At 45.9% G+C, this 21349-nt stretch overlaps 4 protein-coding genes across 6 annotated transcripts; 1 reads left to right on the top strand and 3 right to left on the bottom strand.

The window, feature by feature from the left end:
- Positions 1 to 72: 72 nt before the first annotated feature.
- On the bottom strand, positions 73 to 1407 carry LOC148389599 (uncharacterized). Its single transcript, XM_088393078.1, has 3 exons — positions 1164 to 1407; positions 688 to 762; positions 73 to 622 (listed from the first exon to the last, which is right to left on the bottom strand). The coding sequence occupies exons 1-3, from the start codon at positions 1357 to 1359 to the stop codon at positions 486 to 488; spliced, it is 408 nt and encodes a 135-aa protein (XP_088249204.1). The 5' UTR covers positions 1360 to 1407; the 3' UTR covers positions 73 to 485.
- A 182-nt stretch (positions 1408 to 1589) lies between these two features.
- rpl28 (ribosomal protein L28) lies at positions 1590 to 2836 on the bottom strand. Its single transcript, XM_088393077.1, has 5 exons — positions 2806 to 2836; positions 2200 to 2287; positions 2008 to 2131; positions 1800 to 1918; positions 1590 to 1728 (listed from the first exon to the last, which is right to left on the bottom strand). The coding sequence occupies exons 2-5, from the start codon at positions 2278 to 2280 to the stop codon at positions 1639 to 1641; spliced, it is 414 nt and encodes a 137-aa protein (XP_088249203.1). The 5' UTR covers positions 2281 to 2287; positions 2806 to 2836; the 3' UTR covers positions 1590 to 1638.
- Positions 2837 to 3076: 240 nt separating this feature from the next.
- On the top strand, positions 3077 to 5404 carry LOC148389597 (uncharacterized). Its single transcript, XM_088393076.1, has 6 exons — positions 3077 to 3528; positions 3601 to 3721; positions 3811 to 3923; positions 4009 to 4108; positions 4255 to 4376; positions 4594 to 5404. Exons 1-6 carry the CDS (start codon positions 3438 to 3440, stop codon positions 4695 to 4697), a joined length of 651 nt encoding a protein of 216 aa, XP_088249202.1. The 5' UTR covers positions 3077 to 3437; the 3' UTR covers positions 4698 to 5404.
- Positions 4883 to 17162, bottom strand: sec16a (SEC16 homolog A, endoplasmic reticulum export factor). 3 transcript variants are annotated; one of them, XM_088393067.1, is made up of 32 exons: positions 17060 to 17162; positions 13694 to 15909; positions 12584 to 13162; positions 12357 to 12505; positions 12195 to 12277; positions 12006 to 12129; positions 11729 to 11921; positions 11442 to 11625; positions 11240 to 11382; positions 11105 to 11166; positions 10900 to 11038; positions 10569 to 10811; positions 10393 to 10490; positions 10229 to 10310; positions 10024 to 10141; positions 9840 to 9951; positions 9663 to 9768; positions 9444 to 9584; positions 9251 to 9364; positions 8977 to 9181; positions 8526 to 8914; positions 8407 to 8454; positions 8146 to 8310; positions 7910 to 7996; positions 7791 to 7847; positions 7604 to 7724; positions 7392 to 7532; positions 7248 to 7327; positions 7107 to 7178; positions 6772 to 6831; positions 5878 to 5938; positions 4883 to 5805 (listed from the first exon to the last, which is right to left on the bottom strand). In XM_088393067.1, exons 2-31 carry the CDS (start codon positions 15839 to 15841, stop codon positions 5888 to 5890), a joined length of 6294 nt encoding a protein of 2097 aa, XP_088249193.1. In that variant the 5' UTR covers positions 15842 to 15909; positions 17060 to 17162; the 3' UTR covers positions 4883 to 5805; positions 5878 to 5887. The 3 variants fall into 3 exon arrangements, with proteins under 3 accessions (XP_088249193.1, XP_088249191.1, XP_088249192.1); XM_088393065.1 differs by having other exon boundaries at positions 12584 to 15909; XM_088393066.1 differs by lacking the exon at positions 6772 to 6831 and having other exon boundaries at positions 12584 to 15909.
- Between the last annotated feature and the right edge of the window lie 4187 nt (positions 17163 to 21349).

Here is a 21349-nt window from a genome sequence, read left to right as displayed (position 1 = left end):
ATTCATGCATGTGTTCCTTATTTTTAGCACCCTCATCGAGGTCATCTGGCTTCAAGGGCGAACTAAACTGGGACTCCAGGGACTGTGGGCGTGTGGAGAACCTCGGATTATCAGGAGCTCAAAGTTGAAAAGTGGCAAACATCATACAAAGGTTGGTGGGATGCGTTCGCGCCAATGCATGAACTTGATTAAGAAGAAATAATGTTTCTAAACTGCTGAATGTAAACAAAGACAATTTCCCACAGTGGCCTTGTCCACCTGCTGCTCTGCACGGGTTTCCACAAGATCATCTAAAACTTCTTGACGTGCATACAGATTGGTAATTTTATCATTGCTGTATATTTATATGAAGTAAAATATGGAGACAATATTCACACTATTTTTACTCATTAAAATACACATATATTTTTGCTGACGACTTGTCTTAAACCTAAATTTAAACCTGCTATGTATCCTAGCTAAGAGTTAATGCTTTATTGCATGAATCACCCCATGCAGGTCAAAGCCACCATAATGGTCATCAGGACAAGACTGGGCCTGCTGTGGAGAGGGCCGGCCGAACCGTGCAGGTCACGTCCGCAGAAGGTGTGTTCCAGAAGCAGGTGGGTCTCTGCGCTCACCCCTGATGGTAGAAGTATAAGATTAATATACATTTTCCAATCATAATAATGATGATGGGACACACACCCCGCTGCGACCACTCTTCCCAGAGATGCTGGATGTCTTCGTTGTGATGATTGTGGTGTTCGTGATGTGTCGGGTCTACAAAAGAGATGTGCAGAACTTTGTCAATTGTGGGCTTTGAGAAGCTCTGATTTGAATTGATTTAGCTAAAAACAAAGTAATTGAGCTCCCTGCATAAAATTTAGACACAATAAAAATACAGGTAGAGCAAATCGTTTTAAGTAATGTGATGTAAATATTGCGTAAAATACCGTGTGAGATTTATCACAGTTAATTCTGTGGATTATAGGATCATAGCAATAAGTGCTGGCTGCTGGGGAGGATTAGAGATGGAGATGACATGAATAGGAAATGAAAAACAGAACAGATACTTTTACTCTTGTGGGATCTGCATTTAACAAAAAAGTTCTTAGATTCATCTTTTAAAGGCAAATAGAAATTATTTTTAGGGGAGAATATATTCAAAGAGGAGGCAGTACCGTTGGAGTGATGCCAGAGAATGTGCCGGAGCTTTGCGAGGGCTTGCGTGAGGTTCTCCAGCTGGTCGTGCAGGTGGATGTTCTCCTCAATGAGTTCGTGGATGGTGTCCTGCAGCTCAAAGGCGTCTCCCACTAGCAGCAGCAGCGGCAAAATGTGCACAGCCACAAGGGGAAGCGACACCAACACGGGCCTCATGGTCAGCGATACGCCGGAACGCAGCACAGAGATTTGCTGGTCGTGATTGATTTGTGCTTTGCGTTTGAACGGCTAAGGGAGGGGGGAGGCTGGACTTTCCAACACGATGGATGGAAAGCTGCCTGCGGCACTGTTGCAAAAATCCATCCTAATGGGATGCTGATTTTGCATACATGAAAGTAATGTTTCAATTTTTGTTAAAAACCCAACAAAAGGACATGAAACCAAAGTTTTTTGTGAAACAACTAGCTTTTATTTTGAATTATGGCGCCTGTCCATTTATGCGGTCTTGGCAGCCCTGGCGCGCTTCTTTTTGACCACCACGGGCTTCTGGCTCTTCAGAATGGCACTGGCACGACGCAGGGCGGCCTGGAGGGGATGACAACACAATAAGGCTGGGGATAATTTTAGGAATCTTTTTTACAAAGTGCAACACTAACCATGCGCAGGTCCCTCCTGTACTTGTTCTTGTTAATGATGTTCCTCAGGCTGTTGAGAGTGGCGCGGGCATTCTTGTTGATGGTGATCTTGTTGTAAGAATTGGCTGGCTTGTGCTGACCTAAGAAATCACAAAAACATATTTCTTAGCGTTAAGGAGAGTCCAAATGGTTAAGGAATATTACATAAATGGTTTCACAAAATTCGTACCTTTGCGCTTCTTGACCAGAACGACCACTCCTTTGCCGTCAGGCGCCGGCTGCACGCCCACCGTCTTCTTGTGCACCAGCCCGTTGAATCGGAACGTGTTCCTGGATTTCAGATTGTTGGGCTCCTGCCATTGGACAACAGACTATTAGCACACGTTATTTTTCTAATATTTAAGGACATTAGATGACTCACAGTGCTGTAGGTCTGTCCATTCCTCTTGAGAAGGAAGCTGGAGCAGTTTCTTATCACCATCCATTGCAAATTGGCCGACATGATGAACCTAGACAGACCACATTGAATAAGGTTATGCATTCAATTGTCTGTCATCGGACATCAAACTGCGATGGACATTCAATTTAAAATTTGTTTGCCATGTGACAGAAATTCTAATATTCCCAAAACTGCAATCCATACTCCAAAAATTCCATTCATTGCAAATGTGACAGGCAATGCGCGCCCCGACATTAATTATTGGGAGTAACAAAGACAATGTGTAGCGGGGACTCCCTAACTATAACCATTATTTTCTTAACTTAAAGGTACACATACAAATTTACTTGTAAATGGTGTAATGGCTAATGCAAGCCCGTTTGCTAATGCTAGCCCCGTACGGCGAGGCCTCAACAACACGACACATTTCTGGCTTTATTAGGACATGGCTCAATTTTCTGTTAGGTTAAGGGATAGATAACCAACCCAGTGATCGTATTTTACACAAAAGTTCCAAACAAACGCTGTACAAGCAGGGATATTAAGTGTTTGGTGATCGGCAGCAAGCTACGGAGGAGACCACGTTACCTTTTAGCAGAGGAAAAGGAATAGAGAAAGCGGAAACCGCTTCACCCCAACTCGAGGAAGCGATTCATCCACGCCTATTGTTTAATTTTTGGAAAATAACAATTGTCGGGCGATAATTTACATTTGTACTACCTATATTCATATAAAAACTATTAATGTGTTACTTGGATATTGTATTTTTAAAAAACATGCTAGAAATACATTTTCAGCTCTATTTTATCACCAAAGCCGCGGATGAACACATCCACACTTTACGAGTCGCTAGCTTTACGTCATCATTATGCGCCTCTTGTTTATGAACAAGCTTGCGGTATTCAAGTTGCTAGCCTCAGAAACGCTACGAAGGGAAATAACTATTGTTTTACGTCAAGTTGAGTAAATAAACAATTACTAATGAAATACATAAAGTAGTTGGACCTCGATAAAACGAAAAATTGAGGAAATTGGAAACTCGAAAAAAATTGAATCAAACAAATGAATAAACCCAATATATGCTTTTCTTAACAAATGTCCACTCAACAGACCTCAAATTTATAATTTGAGGCCAATGGACTCCACGGCTTTGTTACTTTTAGTTTTTAACTTGTTTGAAAGACATTAAGCAAAAGGCAGACTTTAGTAAATGAGGAAACATGGACAATGATGATGACTTGGAAACACTTGGCGAACAGTTATACACTCGGATTTTTCACAAACACAACGAGGACGCTGGGAAACTTACAGGTGAGATTGACTGTCATCTATATTTCCTTCAGAAATAATCATTCACATAAATGCATCTATGTTTTGCTCCAGGTATGCTGCTAGAGCTTCCTGCACCTGTCCTGAGAAGGATGCTGCAGGATGAGGCTATGCTTGCAACAGCCGTGGAAAAAGCAGTTAAAGCCCTGCATGTGGATATGCTCCAGGAGACCAGGTAATTAATGATAACCATACATTTAATATTTTCAAAAATTTAAATTCAATATTTTAATTGTAACCTCAATACCTTATTGACTTTTGCAGCAAAACAACAAGGAAGGAAGAAGACAACGACTCCATGTCTTCGGACTCTTTGGGCGAGCAGCTTTTTGACCTGGTGGACATTTACAACACCGGATACTCACAGAAAATCACCGGTTAGTCATCTGTATGTCAACGATATAGATACAAATCTACATTTTTGTCTGACTTTGGAAATGCCGTTGTGTTTAATTCCACAAGGCATGTTACTGGAACAGGACAAGGAGGCCGTGTTAAAGCTTCTCTCAGATCCCAAACAGCTGGAAGAGCAGCTGAATGCAGCGCTCAAGACCTTACAACAGTATGTCACTCATGTTTTTTGGAAAGACATTTTAGGAAAATATTATTGGTCAATTATAATAACAATTGAGCAGCGTATTAGAACTTTAATTTCTATATTGACTTTATGGAGCTTCCACTGTACTCACTTGACGGGCGTGTACGCAGGCAGCGTGTCGAGGAGACAGACGTAAGCGACGCATCGGACCCCGAGGACACCGAGGGGTTGGGAGAGAAGCTCTTCTTGCAGGTGGAGGAACTGGACAAGCCTCATGCGCATGAAATCACCGGTAAACCAACATGTCTCAAAGTAGCAAAAAATCTACTGATGTGACATTTTAACCTTGGACTTTTTTTTTTTTTTAATCACAAATTTGGACAGGGGTGTGTAGACTTTTGATGCTCTTTCACTCTGATTATAATGATGAAATTAGATTTTTTTTGTTGGCGGGGGAACAAATTGGGAAATTTTATTGATGTATTCCTAATGACTGTTTGTGTGTGCAGGCATGTTGCTGGAAATGGACGCTGATGTTCTCCGTCAGCTGCTTCAAGAGCGCACCATGCTTGAGGCTGCCGTTCACAAAGCACAAGCAGCCCTCAGCACATGATATCGTTGAAGATTTGGCGAGTAAAAGTTGAGGTGGGTGTGCTTATATTGAGTCTAATGTGGGCTGACCTTTGGTTGCGAAATTGCTGTAAAATTATCCTTAGGGTATTTTAACAAAATCAGCTAAAAGACATTGAGTGATACCTTGTAATGAAGCCTCCATGCAAATGACACATTTCAAAGTGCTCAAGCGCAAAAAATACCTTTATTAAGTATTTGCCTTTGATTCTTGTATTTTACACGATCCATGTGCTGAAACAAAAGGGGACCTTTTCAAATCAAGTCTACAAAACAAAAAATGGAATTAAATACGAGGGGGGCTAGCGGGCCGGGGCTGATAAGTAATTCCATTCAAAATCATGTTAGTAAATTACAGTGTGTGTACTCACAAGTACAACTTGTGTCACAATGTGGATTTGTCGTTACAAACATGAATTGGTGACAATTGCTCCAAATGCTTCTCATCAAAAACAAATCACACAAATTTATTCTCCACACATTCACACACATACTTTTATGCCTAAAGCTCATAAATACAATCGATCTCATATACAAACATTTGGATTATTATTTTTTTTTTTTCCATTCTCTGCACCGGGTGGTTCATGATTCTTGCTGGTCACTCATGACAAGATATTTGCACTTTAAGTCATTTGATTGACAGGAGGGCTTTAAAATAAATATGTGGAAACATGCAGCATCCTCACATCCAGTCTAGTTCCTTTTTTTTTTTTTTTTTTTTTTGACGGGGGGGCACACAACACAGCAGATGATGCACTAGAAGACAAGTGGTTCTAATGTTTCTTCAACATCATAACAAAACCACAATATGAAATTAACAAGACAAAAAAAAAAACCACACGTTTAAGACACAAGAGGGAGAAGATACAAACACTGCATGTGCTAACAGTAAAGCCGAGAGTTTTTATTTGTACACTAAATGATGCCTGTGTAATAGTTCTGCTTAAAAAAAAAAAAAAGGAAAAACACCAGGTCGTGTTTCAAAAATAGACTTTGAGGAATTAAAGAGTGGTTGGGTCGTCCGTTCGGCGCTTTTGGGCTTCCGGGTTGCACTCGTCTGTTTCCAACATGGTGGCTCATCCTGATGTCTGTGGAAAGCACATGCATAAAGATGATTTCTTTAAAACTGCAGTGGAAAAATACGTTTAATTCATCCTTACCTGTGCTAGGTTATAAAAAGCCGCCGCCCCCAACTGGCGTATTTCTCAGTCCTGGATGACTCTGTAATGACAAACGAGAGTTACGTTGCGGCCTTAGTTAAACATCTTTGCGACCTTTACCAAAAAAAAAAAAAAATCAGTGCCAATGTCAAATTAGAAATACACAAGCTGAGCAAATGTTCACAGTTTTTAATGCACGGAGGAGTCAGGTTTCACTTTGTTTAGTATCCATGCAAACTAGGTGGAGGGTTAATGGACTGCATGCAGGCATCACAACATACTGATGACGTCTCCAGCGTGCTTCACCCTCACCAATTGTTACTAAATATACTTTAAATCTGACAAACTGGTTTCACAGCTTCCCAGAAGTCTTCACTCTCATTTTTCAGATCTGACCATGAAAAATAGTTCAAACTAATGCTTCCCAGCATACTTAAATCACCAAACACTCTTCCACGTAAAAGGCCCAAATGAAAAATTTAAAAAGATTCTTATCTTCAATTATCACATTTAATTTAAGAGACTCCAACTCCTGTTCAACTGTCCCCCATTCTAAGTCATTTTTAAAATAAAAGCCTAAAATTATGAAAGATGTTACTTGTCCTCCAATTGCTGTATATCTTGACCAACTCTCATGTAACCTAATAATCTGAATAAGTCTAAAATTAAAATATTTAAAAAAAATGTGATTAAATCAAAAGTCTACATGACCGACTTTCTCTCACAAGAAGATAATTGCTGGAGACCACACCGCAGGCAGGTAAGCAGGCACATATTCCACATTAGACATTTGCTCGAACAAGTTATGCGGAACAAGCAAGGGCGGGCGGGTGTTTGACGGCGGGTCGGTGGGGCAGTTGGGAACCTCGTAAAAAAAAAGAATGAACAAGATACCTGGTTTAAATGCTGACTCACTTCGCGTGATAAAGAACTCATTGAGCTAGAACGTGACAGCTGAGGACAGCGGACAAACAAGAAAACAAAGCACATAGCCTTATTAATCATCTCCCATGCATCGGCGCTAATGGGTGCTGGCAAGAACTGTGGAAATGATTGGCAAAAATAAGACATGAAGAGAATTCGGATTAAAGACACGCCGAGCGAGATTATGAGGAAAGACTTTAAATGGACATGCTATTATTACGTTGTCATATGCTCGCAGTCACACACACACTTGTTAGCTGAGCAGCATCGCGGCTAGCTGGAGACAGAAGAGCAATTCGTCTCACCTCTCCAGATTGTGACCCGTCGAGGGCAGGAGGACCTTGCGGGGCGGGCGGTAACAGCGTCGGATTGAACATCTGAAAGTTTTTATTTTTTTATTTAAGGCTCCTTTGACTTCATTTTTCAAAAACATTGAAAGCACCTACCTGTGGAACAGAGCTGTTTGGTGACATCTGCTGCTGATTTCCTCCTTCGCTGCCTTCTAGAGGTTGTTGATCTTTGGGAGCTACAGCAGAACAGATGTCATAATAGCAATGTTTGTATTGTAACACAGTTTTTGTGTCACACACCTGAACTAGGCACAAATAGGTTGGTGGGTATGGCCATCGGCGCGAGAGGTGCAAAGAGTTCCATGGGAGGGGCAGGAGCCATCCCGGCTGGTTTGGCGCTTCCACCGGGGTTCAGCACGTCCACATATCTGTTCTTTAAGCCTGGGGAGGGCGGAAGAATAAAAGTCGATTAGTTGACCGTCATCGTTCCCACCCCGACCCGTTTGTCTTACCAGCTCTTCTTGAGAACATGTTGACAGGAGGACCGCTGCCCGGGGGGGCGGTGGGCCCTGGAGGAACAGGCGCGGAAGGCATCATGGGGAACCCAGAGGGAGGTGGTGCAATTGGTTTACTCTTTAAAAAAAAAAAGCAATATTTAAATATTTATGTCATCGCAATAGATTATGATTAAAGACAGACCTCTTCCTCAGGCTCGTTCAAGTCCACCCATTTCTGCTTCTTTTCGTCCCACACGATCTGACAAAATAATGGCTGTCAAGGCCGGTCGCAAGCTTGAAATTTCGAGTTTTGCAGCTTACAGATTTGTTTTTGTCGTCCGGTAAGTGAGCCTCATTCTTGCCCTTCCTGTAAAGCCACGTCGTCAGCCAGCCCACACCACCGCCACTCTATATATCAATCAGACAAGACCTCTTGTGAGTCTTCAGCGACAATAAATTAAGTTAAAAAAAGTAATGAAATATGGAGTGATTTGCAGTTTGGATATTTTTTTTTGTGTGTGTGAATACATGTCCTGTAGAGGTAAATCTTTTTCAACCTTTTTAGGAGAGTCCTTCTTGGCTTTCTTGGTCTCCTCTTTGCGGGGCTGCTCCGGAATAGAAGGAGGCGGCGGAGAAGCCTGCTTGACAGCCGAATTGCTCCTGTCTCGCCCGCCGGAGTGAGTTGACGACTCAGAGGTGGTGCGAGAGCGCCGTCCCGAGGCCTGAAAAAAATAAAGGTAAAAGTGATAAATCAATTCTTCATTCATAAATTATTTTTACATTATTATTGCTATTATTATTATACATGAATAACTCACCCGGTGCACTGAAGACTGTGACGTGGTTCTCGATCTCCTACCAGGAGCCTGTGCAAAAAGTTGAGTCGTGAGTACAGTGCTGCAAGTCGAGTGTTTCAAAAGACAAAACAGTTCCCGACCAGCTGTGCCATGTGATCATAGAAGTCCATCTGCGGCGTAATGGAGCTTCTGTGCGGGGATACTGGTTGGTTGAACGGCATCTCCTGTGGTGTGCCCATGTGCCCTGGTGAAGGCGGCATGTGCCCTGGCGAAGGCGGCATGTGCCCTGGCGAAGGCGGCATCTGAGGTGGAAGGTGGCCCCCGTGCACTGGCGAATGGGGACCTTGTCCCGGGTACATTTCCGACTGCACGGGTGGAGGCTGGTAGTGGGGAGGAGCATAGGCGGGATCGTGCGGAGGGTAGCCCGACATTGGAATGTGTCCGGGTGGCCCACTGGGTGGTACTGGGTAGAACTGTGGCATATGTGGTTGAGGCGGGGCTGTTCCATCTTGGAGGATGGAGGTGGGAGCTAACGGAAAGGCGAGATTGTTGTAATTCAGGACGTGGTTACCAACAAGCTGGCACACAAACCTGGAGGCATGAGGTGGATTCCCTGCGGCGGAGCGCCGGGCAGCAATGAGCTCATCAACGGGTTGTCAGGAGCAGGGCCGTCCAACTCCGTCGACATGTTGTAAGGTTCAGCTGGACCGGTCTGATCCATTTCTGAGGTGGGGCTGCTACTGCTGGTGAATTGTGCGGGGCTGGATCTGTCAGCATTGTAGGTAATTGCCCCCGTCTAAAGAACATGAGTGGCATTAGTTGTTTGTTCCAAGCTTCTTGCAAAGCCTAAAAATGGTCTTCCTACTTTGATCTGGCCATCCAGCTGTCTGAGCTGGATCATCCAATCAGGCTCGTTGAACAACTCCTGCTCGGGCCTTTCTTTCAGTTGAGGGTCAAAAAATCTCAGCTTTTCGGACATCTGTCAAATTACACCCATCAGTACTGCCGTCTAGCAGTAGTAAATTGACTAAATTGTGAGAGATGAGGGATGAGGTCACCTGAATGACTTGGCTAACAAATACAGGAGAATAGTAGGATGGCTGCTGGAGGACAGTCCGAGAGATGACTTCACAGTAGTGGAACGCCTGCGCGCTCAAGCCCGCTTCGGCCAAGCGGCATGCATAGATCAACTTGAAGACCTAGCGAGACACATTCAAAGTCTTGACACCACATAGCGGCGGTTTGTTAACATTGTGAAAATCCTTTGAAGACAATACCTGGAAATTGGGTAGGGAACAAGGCTGGGAGCCCAAAGACTGTGCATACTCGTAGGCTTCCGTCCTCTGTATTGCTTCGTTGGTCGCAAAGTGGTAGAAAGGTAAACTGAAGTGGATATACAAAAATTCAGTTCAAATGTTATTTGTCCACGGAGCAATTGAAAGACGAGATTCCACCTGTGATTGGAGCCAATCAGAACCATCTTGGTGCTCTTCTTGGTGTAAACACCCAGATCGACTTGAGCCATTAAGTAGCAGAAATGTGCCGCGTCAATCAGCCCCTTTGAAGCTAGCAAACACACGGACATCTATTTTATCGCCGTGCTCACGTTAACATGTTTCCGTCCTCGTTCCAGCCTACCGAGAGTGTCTCCCATGGTGGTGATTGTGCGAGAGTCCAGGTCCAAAGTGTGCGTGAGGTTAGACAATATCATGGCCAGGTGAGGGCGCCAGTCACCCCACTTTTCCTCTCCGCAGCACTACGTCAGCACAGGAAAAAATGTAAACGTTGTATATTACAATTGGACATCCTTTTAATTTATTCTACATTCAGTTTAAATACTTACGGTAGCTGAAGCGGGCATCCGACCCGACATAAGTTGGTACACCGTCTGGAGAGGGTCATTGATAGGCAAGCTGTTGGCAAACCTGTCAAGCAGATGAGCAATAAAATAAGGATAAGCTTTAAAATATATTTTGGATCATCTCCAAAAAATCAGTTGATAGTCACCTTGTCATGACACGTGCATGTGTCCTGTTATCCATCTTACTGGCCAGCAGGAGAGCATGTCCCCACAGACCAGCTTTCATGGCTGCTTCAAGCGCATCCTGTTAAGGAGAAGAAAAAGAAGCCCGTTTCCAAATTGGCATGAAACAAACAGACAACGTCAAGGTGTGAGTTCTTACCTTCTTGCGACCGAAGAGCAGAAGCTCCCTGAAGCGTTCCGTTTCTTTGCCGACGTTTTCCGGGACCGTCATGAAGGTGTCAGACAGGAGGGAGAGCGGTCCGGCTCCTGGCTCCTCCTCCGCTCTGGCCAGTGGCTCGTTGTTGAAATCAATCAGGTTTGCTTCGTTTGGACTCTTGCCCGGAAGCCACACGGAACGATGCTCCTTCAGCAACAAGTCGGCGATGTCGGTGCCTACCACAGTCTTGAGAGAAAAAAAAATATTCGTTTTTATTTTTAACTCCAGTAAACGGCAAATGTTGACTGTGCAACGAACGCTACGACAATCTTACCCCGTTCTGTCTACACAGCAGCACGATGAAGTCCCAAAGTAGGTGGGCGGAGTCTCGGTCTAAGAGGTTGTTGTCATGGGAACATGCCAGCGCCTTGTTCTGGGAGAATGTTATCACATCCACCTTGTGGGTTTCTTCCCTGAAGAGGATGAGGTCAAACGTGAGGAGTAGCGGACCAAAAAAAAAAAAAGACCAAAAGACTTACTTCACAAGTGGTCCAGGGAAACCTCGTAGTTCTTCCTGATCCGATGTGTTCTGCAACATTGTCTGAAAAGTCCAAATTAACCAAATGTCAATGACGTACTCAATCAAAACAACACAACGTTAATTGAAAAAGTACCTCCAAGTTGTGAATATCAACCAGAGCAGGTTGCCCTGCTGACGGAAGATTGGGCAGAACTTGGACGAGATGACCACCGGGCCCAAAGCGGGCACAACGGTGGGGCATGGTGAACTTCTCCGGGGTGGCCGGACGAGGGGGCGCTACAGGACAAATGTCGTGAGCACGTAGTTGCTATCATTAACCAAAAAGGCAAACTTACGCTGTTCGGGGGCGATCCAGGTGCTGTCTGCCGTGTACTCAGAGGGGTAGAGGTACTGGTCGTAATTCTGGGTAGCGTCAGTCTGGTTTGGGTACTGTCCATAAGAGTAGTCCACAGCTAGCGTAGACGATGTGGCATCATAAGCGGCCGACACCAAGTCTGGCTGACTCCTGTACGCTTGGCTCTAAAAAAAATTAGGGGGAGGACACGCAATACTTTTAAGTTTTCATTCTCCTGCAAATTGACAAAATTCACAATTGTAATAACCGAATATTTTTCAGACGTACCTGTTGGGACCTGGAGCTGAAGCTGCTGCGTCTGCTGTGAGAGCTATGCACGCTGTGAGCAGACTGCTCGCTGTGAACGCTGCGTCGGTCAAAGTCGTCGTTGTACGCTTCTCCGCCGCGTCGCCGGTAGTCGTCGTCGAAGCTGCTGTCGTAACCGGGGTAGTAGCGCCACTGGTCATCGGAGCCTTCTTTCCTGTGAGAGGTGCAGGTAGGGTTTTTTTTTTTCTTCTATCAGTAAAATCACAGCAAAGTTTCTGCAGGTTTCGCTCAATATTACCTTGGCGGATACATTTGTTGGTTGTAGTAGTTGTCTCTGCTTCTGTACGCATCATCATAAGTGGACCAATAGGCTTGATCATAGTATCCTCTGTATCGGGGGTCATACTGTCCATAGTTGTATCCTATAGGGAACAAAAAAAATTTCTTCAATACTTTTTTCAATCAAATTCAGACAAAAGTCTCATACCTGCATAATCATAGTGCTTGCCGTAATAATATTCATCATAGGCACTTCGGTTGGCTCGGTGGTAGTCCTCAGTATAGCCTTGCCTGAGGGAGAAAGGCGCCAAATATATTTAAGACAATATTCCGCACGAACGAAAAGACCACATGGGAGCGTTGCACTGACCTGGATGAAGGCCGGTCGGAATACTGGCTGGTCCTGGAGCTGGGTCGCTCCGGCTGAGGCTCTCGGTACTGATAGTGTGGGTCGCGGTAAGCTGGGTTGGCGCCGTCATACCTGCCGTACCAAGGATCTCCTCTTCTATATGCTCCCTCCTGAGAAGGAAAACAGCTTTTAGCTTTTTAAAATTGCAGTTGACTCAAGAGCGAGTAATAGATCATTCTTAACCATACCGGATAATACTGCTGAGCTCTAGGATCCCCAGCCGGGTATGGACCAGGAGGATACGGCGCTCGGCCGTCTGGGTATTCTCCATAGTTTCCATAATAACCTCCGTACATCGGCCCTGGGCCGGGAGGAGGAGGTCCGTAGCCCTGCTGGCTGCCGGCGGAAGAGGGCGGTCGCGGCGGCTCTGCAGGAGCTTGCTGGGAAGGAGGCGCCTGAGGAACGCTCGCAGGAACAGGAGCTGGATACTGGCCAGGGGAAGGCTGTACCCCCCTTGAGGGTAAAGCGACATCACCTTGCACCTGTGCTGTGGCATTTGCCTCAGGGATCCTTGCAGGTTCTGGCTGCTGAGTGTTTGCGCCTGCTACGGAGGAAGTAGGCGTGGCCATCGTGTTTGGCGAGGGGGCCACCGTGGCCGAAGGGGCGGATGGTAACGGAGCTGATGGGGCCAATGGTGATGACGCTGGCAGAAGCGGTGGAGCAGATGATAAAGAAGGTACCGTGACCTGTGGTGGAGCTGAAGGGGCTGAAGTCGGAACAGGAGCACTCCTGTCCCCTCTTAGCCCTTGCTGTGCATCTTTGGTGACCTGCATGTAAAATCCATTACTAGACTGCGGCGACTCGTGCAAAGCAGAAGGATGGCCTGATGCTTGATTTTGGCTCTGTGATTGGTGCATAGAAAAATCAAGGAGTTCATAATTTGAGGGCTGATTGTGATTGGTGACAGAAGGAGCGGCGAGAGAAGTCAGAGGATTAACCGGGAGAGCAAAGTTAGGGTCTCCACTCATCGATTGGCCACGAGAAAAAGAGGGCTGGACTGCATGGGTCTGTGCCGAAGCCACTCCAGAATTTGCTGCTTCGGCACTTTCTCGAGTCAGATTGAGCGGGACTGGGTTTGAGGTAAGAGCAGGTGGGCTAAGTGGATTCTGATTGGGGGAAAGAACGGGTGCACGGGATGTTCCAGCGCTAACTGTTGCTTGAGCAGAAAAGGTACTGGGGGGAATCACGCAGTTGGACACAGGTGGTGCGATCAGAACAGGCTGCTGGAGCGATTCAGAGACGAGAAGAGACGCGTAGCCCAGGTGGCCCTGCGAGTCCGCGGTGTCTGACTCACTCACCTTCGGTGGGTTCTCTAGGTTCTCTGAAATGTGTTGTGGGATTCTCTGAGGAGGATGAAGGTCCAGCGGACCATCCTCTGGAGGCTGTATGACATCTGCACTCGGCTCTCTTAACGGGGCCAGAACAGTCGGGGCAGCGGGCGCCAATAAAATGCTAGCGGCTAAACTGGAAGGATCACCCTGGGCCCATAAAGTGGTGGCAGGGCTCTCACAGGGCCGATTGGCGCCAAAGGCACGCGATGACGGTCGGGAGTGAGATTGAACCACGGGGTTCGGCAGGTGAGGCACACCAACAGGCAGAGGGTGACCTGGCCCGTAAATATTTTCCATATTATCTGGTGGTTGCTCCAGATTGCCCGACGTGGGATCTGTGCCACCTTCCGCTACCATTTTAGCTCTGTCGACCTCGGCGGGGCGCACCTCGACCCCGTGAGAGCGGACGGGCTCAAACGAGCTGTTAGCACTGGCCTGGAAGATACCCGTAGGTTTCGGGGGGCTCGGCGTAGCGGGCCACGTTTGCTCTGAGGTGCTCGGCGTAGCGGCCACGTCTCCGGGTGGATAAGAGTCGATCTGTTCAAAGTAGCCACCGGCGGCAGCGGCGGGAGGCAAGTTAGCATCCTCGGTGAGGCGCGGGCTTTCCTGCTGAATGAAGGTGCCGACTACGCCGTGGTGTCGACGGCCGGCGCTCCCGCTACCGTGACTCATGCTACTGTAGTTTGACGATGCGCTCGCAGATCTCATTGGTCTGGGAATAGAATCTGGAGTCTCCAGGTTGGGGCCGGTTTCATAGGTGTCCACTCCAGAAGGACTGCCGTGAATTTCACTGGGCAACACTTCCTGGTTAGGGACGCACTCCAAGTTCTCAACATGGTCATACTGGGTTTCAGGTGGGTTTGAACTCCTTCCTTGTAATGTGGCGATTCCGTCGTTCATGTATGGTATGTGTGAATGGTCCTGAAAACGAGCTCCTTGGTTGTCAAAAGGAACATTCACCGGAGCACTGTGGCCCGGTGGGGCACCTTGCGGATGACTCAGAGGCTGCGAGGATTCAGGAATCCCGTTTAAGACCTTTTTACGCTCTCCTGCTAAAGTTTCCTCATTTTCTACATCATCGTTGAAGAACATGGAGAGTGTACCAGTATCTTGAGTGTACGGAACCGTCGCAGAGGCTGAGTCATGCTGGGGACCCGCGTTAGGTGGATGATGAGATCCAGAATCAGGCTGAGGATGCGGGTGTGTTGGGCCGGTCCCCATTTGGTGGTAGGCTGGGTCCTGTGGCGCTTGACTCAACCACACGTCTTGCGGGGCAGAAGTCTGCATGAAGTAGCTCTGGTGTTGGAAGTGAGAGTTATGCTGCTGGGTCGTATTTGGTCCAGCCCAATGTGAGCTGGAGGAATTTCCGGGGTTCTGCTGCGGGTGGGGCGGCGGCATCTGAGGATGCCCAAATTGTGTCGGAGGCGTGGGGGCGTTGGAGGGGTACATCTGAGCCTGCGGCTGTGTATTGAAAGGCTGTTGTGGAGGGTCACTGGTAGGCTGAAAATAGTTCTGAACGGATGGAGGGCGACTTCCGTGATCGGAGGCCCTTTGAGAGGAGGCGGCAGCGGGAGGCACTGGCTGGAAAGGGACAGGCTGAGGAGAAGACTGCGCGTGGAATTCCTGATTAAATGTCTGATTTGGTACCGGGGCTGACGGCACACATGGCGGTTCCGCGGCCAACGGCTGCTCTCTCGAGTTCAAGTAATCTTGTTCGGAATGCAATGGCGCGTATCCCGTGCGGACATCGGCTGAACTGTGAGGGCTGAACATGGGCACCGCTGGAAGAGAGGACGGCAGGGGGCCAGCTGGAGCGGTTGGGACACCCTCCATTGTCTGTGGTTGCGGGGCCAAACTTGGGCCTGCTAGGGTGTAGGTGGAATCAGGTGGGGCTTGTGTTAGCAGAGAGTTGCTATGGGGTACCGGGGCACCCATCGGAGGTGGGGCTCGGACAAAAGCAAACGGGTCTGTCATGGGTTGAGTAGAGGGCGGCATTGAAGCGTTTGCTGCCGCCGCTGGATGCTTGAGAGGCCTGGTCCTGCGGAACATATTCGGCCCGGAAGGAGGAGGCGGCCCGCTGGCTCCCGGGGGTCCAGTCCGAGGGGGGGGCTGCATGGCAGCAAGAAGCGTGATGATCAAGTTGATCAAGAAGATCTCACAGAAGAAGTTGAAATCAGTCGTAGCTGGATAGAGAAAGAACAGATGGTTAATAAAAGGCAAGTGGACATTTACCACACCTATGTTTGTGAAGTAGGCAGGCTGCGATGTCGTTAAACCAAACTGTCCGACGTGGCACCAGTACACCATCGTAGACTGGTCATCAGCCAATCATACGTCACTTAAAGACAAATACCTAATTGCCTTATGGACAACGTATTGTCTTCAAGGAACCCAACATGCATGTTTTGGGTTCCGAGGCCTTCCTGAGTGAAATTTCTCCTCATGCATCCATGAGTGTTCAATGACACCCTTCCACATTCCAAGAAAACATTGACTGGCGACCAGTCAAGGGTGCTTTCGCCTCACAACAGGTCTGCTTCACTTCAACAATTGTATATGAGCATTAGTGTAACTGTTAGAGTGAATCTATATGTGCCCTGGGGACCAGTCCAGGGTGGAGCTAGCTTCTTGCTGCAAGTCAGCTGGGGCATGCATAAGCAATCGAACGACCCGAATGAAGAAAATGCATGAAATGGGGTTCAGTAAGTGACTAATTTGAATGGATCACATTGTTTTCCTTAAAAATGCACAAAAAATAAAATGCATAGTTAACCTCCCGAGATATACAATACTGACACATTACAATCCGCCACTTGTTGAAAATGCAACCAGTGAAATATTCCTCCATGCATACATTATTAATCAACAAAACATCAGCTTCTCGAAAGGTCTACTTCTTGTTTTTGATCGCCAGCGAACGTGGTTGCTCCACAGCTTAAACCCCCTCAACACGTCCTTAACACCCTAACTAGCAAAACACGGCGCTCCAAAGTCGCCGAAAGATGCCCGAATTCTGGCCTCGCGAACGATCCGTATCGAAATTTCCCTCATTGCAAATTCCCAACCGACGAGGGCACTCCGGTGATCTGTCACGGATCGCTTGTCACCGGGCGATTGCACTCTTAAACCAAGGTCCACTACCCCCAGTGTGCTAACGTTAGCTCCTTAGCATCGCCGCTAGCTCGCCTATGCTAACCAAAGGGAGGAGGGGGCACTTAAGCTTTCCGCGTAAAATCGAAGGATGTAACTCAGAAATGATCGGCGGTGTTGTTGTTTATACGTGTATGGGTACGACCCCCGGACGGTATAAAAAGGGAAAAGGTAAAGTCTTACAAATGCGCAGGACAGCGAGTTTGACACACCGCCACCATCTTCAATAGCCACATCCTACTAGGCTACGTGTACAAGCGGCGTCACCGGCCAAACAACATCTACTTCCTCACGGTGAGCCGAGGGCAACTTATTCTTTTAAAGGGGACATAACTGTGTTATTAATGAGATGAACTAGTCTATTTCAGTGTTTCTTTAAGTATTGTCTGAAACGGTTTGAAAGTTTCATTCTTGACATTAGTGTATTTGGTAAGCCACTGTAACACGCACAGATTGTACATAAATTTAATTTGTGACTGTAGTTGTAATGTGAGTATTTAACCACTAGAGGGCGATGATAGCGTTTACAATTTTAAGGGGCATTTTAATGGAAACTCCGTCAAGCACAAAACGATTAAACACCCTTTCCATTACTAATGCATCGTCTAATATTCCAATCTACCACTTATATTTCATCATTAATATTCCTCTTTTTTATTTTTTCCATCAGGATTAATTTTTGTTTCAAATGTCATTCAATCTGAGAATGTTTAGACTAAATAAGCAATGTACCTCTCTAACTGTAACCAATGTGAACTTAAGGTATCTCTCTACTAAGTGCAAACAAGATTTTTTTTTAAATCCCAATAGTCTTCTAAATGCTTTTATTTGACATTCTTCAAGGAGGCCTCCCGACTATCAGTTAGATCTCTCCTGCCATGTTATAATGATACAGAGTCGCTGAACAATGCCAGCGGAGTGAGTTCTCAGCTTCGGCAGGTGTATGATGGCCGAGATAGAGCCAGTCACTTATGTTCAAGGGGGCGATAAGACTTTACTGTAGTTACCGGATGCACACTTAAAGCTATCAGGGTTCATCCTATCAGTGCATCACAAAGGACAGCAGTCCACTATGGATGCCTAAACATAGTTACGGTACACCCGGGGTGAAATTTCAGAATGAACAAAAAACCTTTAAAGTTGAACTTAACTCATTCATTGTCAGTGATTTTTAAAGCAGAGATCACCTTACTGTCATTTTGACTGATCTTTCAAAACGTATTGTGTTTTTTCAGTTTTAATTTTACAGTGAGAAATGATTCTTGATTGCACAATTTTTCTTCCCTTTGCAAGTTAAAGCTATTCTGGAGGCAACATTCCGGCTCATCCTTATTTTGTGGACCCTTGGAGGTCCGGGTTCCCCAGTTTGAGAACCCCTGAGGAGTACTCACATTGAAATGAAACAACAGATTAACCGGAACTAAATGAAATTACTCAAACGGCTCTATATCATATTCAAACCCTAATTAGGACGAGATGAAATTATAACCTCTTGAAAGGAGCGGTAATCTTGTTTCAGCATCGATTAAAGAATGAATTATTGGACAAGGCAACGGTGGCAGAATGTCATGTTTCTCCAAGCAGAAGATTGTTTTACAAGCTGCAGAAGGGAGAGCTGTGTTAGGAGACGGACCCAATGAGGGGTCGGGAGGTTTGGTGGTGGGAGTGCAGACGTCACATCTGTTCCTGCCACTCCCCAGGGTCCTGGGAGCATGGGAACCGCGAACAGAAACATTGCTTGCAGCGGCCTTCCCAAAGTGCAATTCATTTATCAATCGAGGTAAATGGAGCTAAAGGTTAGTCTCGTGCGTCGCATCTTGGCAGGGAACGATGGTTTCGTTGGAGGAGTTTCGGCGCGGCAACATTTATTTTAGCGGAGATAGTGCTGGGAAAATGGATGTGGAATGTAAACAAAAGTATTATTGAGTTGCGTAAATGTGCGCTATAAAGGTATTTGTCATTTTGGGATCGTAAACATGATTGGTAAAAATGGGAAAAGAAAGCTTGGTGGTTTGGAAAAGTTTCACCCAAAAAAAAAAGTTTTTGAAATAGCAAAACACAATAAGAAATCTACTTTTTTTTTCAGTTTTCAGCCGGCATAAAAAAAAAAAGATAATCTTTCAGAAACATCCAAGGAGCTGTTTTTGTTTCTTTTTTTTAACTTTGACAGCGTGGATTTTTGCCCACACTTAAAATTTGCCTGTTAAACATCATGTCAGAAATCAAGTTAACCATTAGGATGAGCATCTAATTCAAGTTCTCAAAACATATCAGGATCAAGTTATAAAACATAAATGTTCCAATGCTTATAACAATCCACCCAGTCACAGTTATGGAAAAGTAAGCCATCTTGAGCAGATGATTTATTTTGGACTCCTCTATGACGGAGTTGTCAGTAAAACAGGCAACACGGCGAATGCCTGGCCGGGAGCCTAAAATCCTTCTAACGACAGACATGACATCCGCTGCTGTTCGTTGACTCAAATGCGTGCGTGAACGTGGGAGTTCCTTGTCGACAGCTCGGGCACGTCTCAAAATTCAGGCTACTGCTGAACGACATCAATTAAGGTTGTTCTGGAAATCTATACAAGTCTATACATCTACTTAAATGTATCTGGATCCGATTGATTTTATTTTGTGCAACTATTTAACAAAAAATAAATCAGTATTTTTTACACTAGTATCTGCACTTTTACTTAAGTACAGAGTACTTTTCCCACCGCTGCCCATCAAAGTGATACCCGATCAGGTTTTCTGAGCAAGGATCCTCAGGGGTATGCCTCGGGGGTTGCGTGAAGCGTTTGCCTCGCGTGCTGTCGACCCGCCGCGCCAGAATGAGGCACATGGTGCCAACAGCTGCCTCGGTGAAACGCTAACCCCTCTAAATGCTTTGCCCGCTAAACAGAACTGGGCTCCGACGCATGCCGGCGTTGGAAACGGGGTTAGGATGGGGTTAGGAGTGCGACCGGGGCGTCCCAGCTGACGCCGTGGAGAAAGGAGCCTTGACCCCTGCGGGATGGTTTATTAAAGTGCGGCAGTCGCCATTCTGGGGGGCCGACGGCGAGGGAAACCCAAAACCCTCTTTGGCAAACAGCACCGTGCACGCCACAAGTCACAGTCTGTATGTTTACATTTGGAAAACATCGGATTACCGTGCTATATTTATAAAATGGATGGAACGGATTAATGGCATTTCAATGCGTTTAAATGGGGGGAATTGATTTGACATGCGAATTAAGTTGCAATGCATGGTCATAAAAGTGAAAATTCGTAACTCATTTGTTCGTGTCTTTTCCTAAGCCTCAATTTGTGACTATTTTGGTGCGACTGTCAGCCAGCGTGTGAATGGCGGTAATCTAGTCTCAACCTGCCTCGACAGTCCAGCGAGAGTTGGGAGGGCGCTTGAGTGAGAAGCAAGGTCAGGGTGACAGTTGTCGGCCCATTTGGACGGAAAGTGATACGGCGGACAGCTGAGGGTTCATTCGGAACATCTTAACATTCACTTTACTCGCCCGTTGGTTGTAATGAACGTGGAACTGGAGGGTGAGTGGAAATCTCAGCGTCTGTGCCAGTTTAAGCCCCGCCCCTACAGACCACCAATCCTGTCTCATATGCACGCTGATTTACACTTGTCGTGTAGAGAGGCCGCAAAAGAGATTCCTGAAGTTGTTGCAGCCACCCAAACCTTCTCTAATCATAGTCGCCATTCCAACCTACTCGTGCACACTCACAACGAAAGCCCCCCTTGGTGGGCATCACCTTCCTTCAGGCCTCATATCAGGTGGTCCCTAAAATAAACAACAGCAAATATGATATGAGCTGGCCGGGTGGTAATGGTAATGGATCTTTGTGAGGGTGGGGGGGGCCATCTGAGATTTTCCATTGAATTTAATATTCATTCCATTAATTCATTCTCAGTTGCTTTGTCAGGAGCTTGAACACATACAGCACCTTTAATTTTTTTTTTTATCAGTTTAAATGTGTTTAAAATATTTAAGGCTTAAAATATGTAAAAAAATATATATATATAATATACTGCATCTTTTTAAAGTGTGTTTTAATTATTTTAAATGAGTTTAAAATATTTAAGCCTTCCAATATGTAAAAAATTACATATAATATACTGCACCTGTAAAAAAAAATCTGTTTTAATCAGTTTAAATGAGTTTCAAATATTGAAAGCTTCAAATATGTAAAAAAAAAAAAAAAATTACAGATTTTTATCGAAGGGTATAACACCGGTTGGTTCCTTCTAATGGCTCAATAGTGAGGAGATACTCAGGGGGACTCTCGCATATTTAACTTGTGTTTCTCCAGTTGTCCTTTCTGTGCCACTTGTCACAGGCTTGTGAATTAGAGCCCATTTCCTGCACTTTCTCACTCAGGACTTTAAAAAGTGTGTGCGTGCATGTGTGTGCGGGGACAGCACGGAGCCACGGCTTCCTGTTCTTCATTGTCTGCCAGCTCTCATTT

This window comes from Syngnathus floridae, chromosome 12 (genome assembly GCF_059516105.1).
Source record: "Syngnathus floridae isolate MCC-2025c chromosome 12, RoL_Sflo_1.0, whole genome shotgun sequence".
NCBI lineage: Eukaryota > Metazoa > Chordata > Actinopteri > Syngnathiformes > Syngnathidae > Syngnathus > Syngnathus floridae.
This window is presented reverse-complemented; position numbering and strand designations above follow the sequence as displayed.

Excerpts from the sequence above, each read along its gene's own strand:
- LOC148389597 (XM_088393076.1), top strand. The coding sequence starts at position 3,438 with ATGGACAATGATGATGACTTGGAAACACTTGGCGAACAGTTATACACT. Across the intron at positions 3,722-3,810 it reads GATATGCTCCAGGAGACCAG|CAAAACAACAAGGAAGGAAG; the intron begins GTAATTAATGAT and ends TGACTTTTGCAG. Across the intron at positions 4,377-4,593 it reads TCATGCGCATGAAATCACCG|GCATGTTGCTGGAAATGGAC; the intron begins GTAAACCAACAT and ends TTGTGTGTGCAG.
- sec16a (XM_088393065.1), bottom strand. The coding sequence starts at position 15,841 with ATGCAGCCCCCCCCTCGGACTGGACCCCCGGGAGCCAGCGGGCCGCCT. Across the intron at positions 11,922-12,005 it reads CAACAAATGTATCCGCCAAG|GAAAGAAGGCTCCGATGACC; the intron begins GTAATATTGAGC and ends CACCTCTCACAG. Across the intron at positions 7,533-7,603 it reads CATGTTCTCAAGAAGAGCTG|GCTTAAAGAACAGATATGTG; the intron begins GTAAGACAAACG and ends CGCCCTCCCCAG.
- LOC148389599 (XM_088393078.1), bottom strand. The coding sequence starts at position 1,359 with ATGAGGCCCGTGTTGGTGTCGCTTCCCCTTGTGGCTGTGCACATTTTG. Across the intron at positions 763-1,163 it reads TCTCTGGCATCACTCCAACG|ACCCGACACATCACGAACAC; the intron begins GTACTGCCTCCT and ends TCTCTTTTGTAG. Across the intron at positions 623-687 it reads GGAAGAGTGGTCGCAGCGGG|GGGTGAGCGCAGAGACCCAC; the intron begins GTGTGTGTCCCA and ends TTCTACCATCAG.
- rpl28 (XM_088393077.1), bottom strand. The coding sequence starts at position 2,280 with ATGTCGGCCAATTTGCAATGGATGGTGATAAGAAACTGCTCCAGCTTC. Across the intron at positions 1,919-2,007 it reads TCTGGTCAAGAAGCGCAAAG|GTCAGCACAAGCCAGCCAAT; the intron begins GTACGAATTTTG and ends GTGATTTCTTAG. Across the intron at positions 1,729-1,799 it reads ACAGGAGGGACCTGCGCATG|GCCGCCCTGCGTCGTGCCAG; the intron begins GTTAGTGTTGCA and ends CATCCCCTCCAG.